Source organism: Triticum aestivum, chromosome 7B (genome assembly GCF_018294505.1).
Source record: "Triticum aestivum cultivar Chinese Spring chromosome 7B, IWGSC CS RefSeq v2.1, whole genome shotgun sequence".
Classification (NCBI taxonomy): domain Eukaryota; kingdom Viridiplantae; phylum Streptophyta; class Magnoliopsida; order Poales; family Poaceae; genus Triticum; species Triticum aestivum.
In genome coordinates, this window is record NC_057813.1 from 439,524,002 (window position 1) to 439,525,798 (window position 1,797).

Genomic DNA, 1,797 nt, shown 5'->3' on the forward strand with positions numbered 1-1,797 from the left:
TTCCTGGACTGCACAAGGTGGCATGTACAGCATCCTACATTCCTGCTGTCGGATGCACCTTGAACAATCTGTAAACTACGCTACTTCCTCCGTCCGGAATTAGTTGACGCTCAAACGGATGTATCTAGACATAGGGAGTACATTTTAACTCGTGTAGTTCACGAATATATATGGATTAAAACCATGTCAATAAATTTGAGCTTGTTTTTCGCGTTGCACGTGTGATGCACGAATTGCTGGTGCTCTACCTGATTCCATCTGAATACCAACTTAACATTTTGGGAATCAAATAGGGCCCAGAAGTTATGACATAAATCTGGCAAATTACTCTGCACACGGCCGTCACCTTTCGCGCTGACAGGCTCCAAGGCAGTCTTTCTGGCGATCCTTTCCATCCTCGCATCCATTTCAGGCCAGGATGCGAGGAGAGCTGTGCTCGCTGTTGGCTTATCTGATTTGCTTACGTATCTTGGAGTGGATGGAGAAGAAAATTGAACACGGTGACCCCGTGAGGATGCGCGTAACGGATTACCACATGGGAGTGACAAAAACAGATGCCCACCTGACCTCACTAGTGATGTCAACGAGAAAGCATCCTCCTCAACCACCCTGCTTCCAAGTTCCAATTTGTCGCAAGAGCTACTTTGCCGTTTAAAAAAAAAAACGGCCACAATCTATTTTACCATGGCCGCACTTCATTAGTTGTCACCTGTAAATTCTTACACGAACACTGTATGTACAGCAGCACAGAAGAACTCACTGCAGGGTGCATATTCTGCAGTATACAGGTATCTTACAGGCTTGTGATGGTCTGGTACCTAAGTAACTACTACTCCATGCACATACGAGCTACAACTACAAGACGACATCGAATTGCACCATCGGGGTCGCCGTCTTGCTGCCGATGAACCGCTCCGACTGCGCCCTGCGCAGCGCGCTCGGGCCGGGGACGACCGGGGACGACCCCGCCTCCGGGCTGCCGCCGCTCTCCTCCGGGATGGACGTCAGCGCCCCGGACCACGGCGACCCCGTGCCGCTGTAGCCGCCGTGGCCGTACCCCTCGTACGCCCGGTAGCGGTCGTGTCTCGCCCCGCGCGCCGACGCCAGCCGCAGCACCTTGGAGAAGAGCCTCCGGAGCAGGGCGGGGAGCCGCCTCGCGCGCTTCCTGCGGCCGGCTGGCTGAACGGCCGGGCTGGCGGCGGGGAGGTGCGGCATTGAGAGCGAGCGGCCGGCGAGCACGGCGGCGTCGAGCTGGCGCTTGAAGGCGGTGAGCTCGTACGAGTCGTAGAGCGCGCTGCCGCAGTCCCACAGCACGAGCGCGGCACCAGCAGCACCACCACTGTCATCTGCGGACTCGTGATCGGCTTGGATATGCCTCGCCATCTTTATAGCTTTCCCTTTTTTGCTTCGATCAAAGCAGCAAGAAATGGATGAGAGAGGGAAGGAGAGAGGGGCTGGCTCGCTTTACAAGTGGGTGGAGGCGGCATGAACGCGCGGTGTGCAGCGTGTGATAAAGGGGGCGGACGAGCTCACGGCTCACACGACACGATCGACCTCCGTCTCCACTTGCGGCCGATCGACGTGAGTGAAAAAGGAGATGGTGATCCAAAGGTGGATGTGGGAGTGGGACGCGCTCTTTGTGGGGGATTGATTAGGTGTAAACGCATACGCTTATCTGTCGCACAGTAAGCAGTTAATTTACTTGAGAGGCTCGACCATTAAACTTTGGATCATAATTTCCATGGAAGACCTGACGATCGAGGCGTACGTGGATATATCATATATGGACGCTTGTTT

General features: G+C 54.7%; 1 protein-coding gene across 1 annotated transcript; it reads right to left on the bottom strand.

Moving 5' to 3' along the window:
* Window positions 1-652: 652 nt before the first annotated feature.
* On the bottom strand, window positions 653-1,567 carry LOC123161577 (uncharacterized). The gene has a single exon (XM_044579382.1). It carries the CDS (start codon window positions 1,381-1,383, stop codon window positions 856-858), a length of 528 nt encoding a protein of 175 aa, XP_044435317.1. The 5' UTR covers window positions 1,384-1,567; the 3' UTR covers window positions 653-855.
* Between the last annotated feature and the right edge of the window lie 230 nt (window positions 1,568-1,797).

Excerpts from the sequence above, each read along its gene's own strand:
- LOC123161577 (XM_044579382.1), bottom strand. The coding sequence starts at position 1,383 with ATGGCGAGGCATATCCAAGCCGATCACGAGTCCGCAGATGACAGTGGT.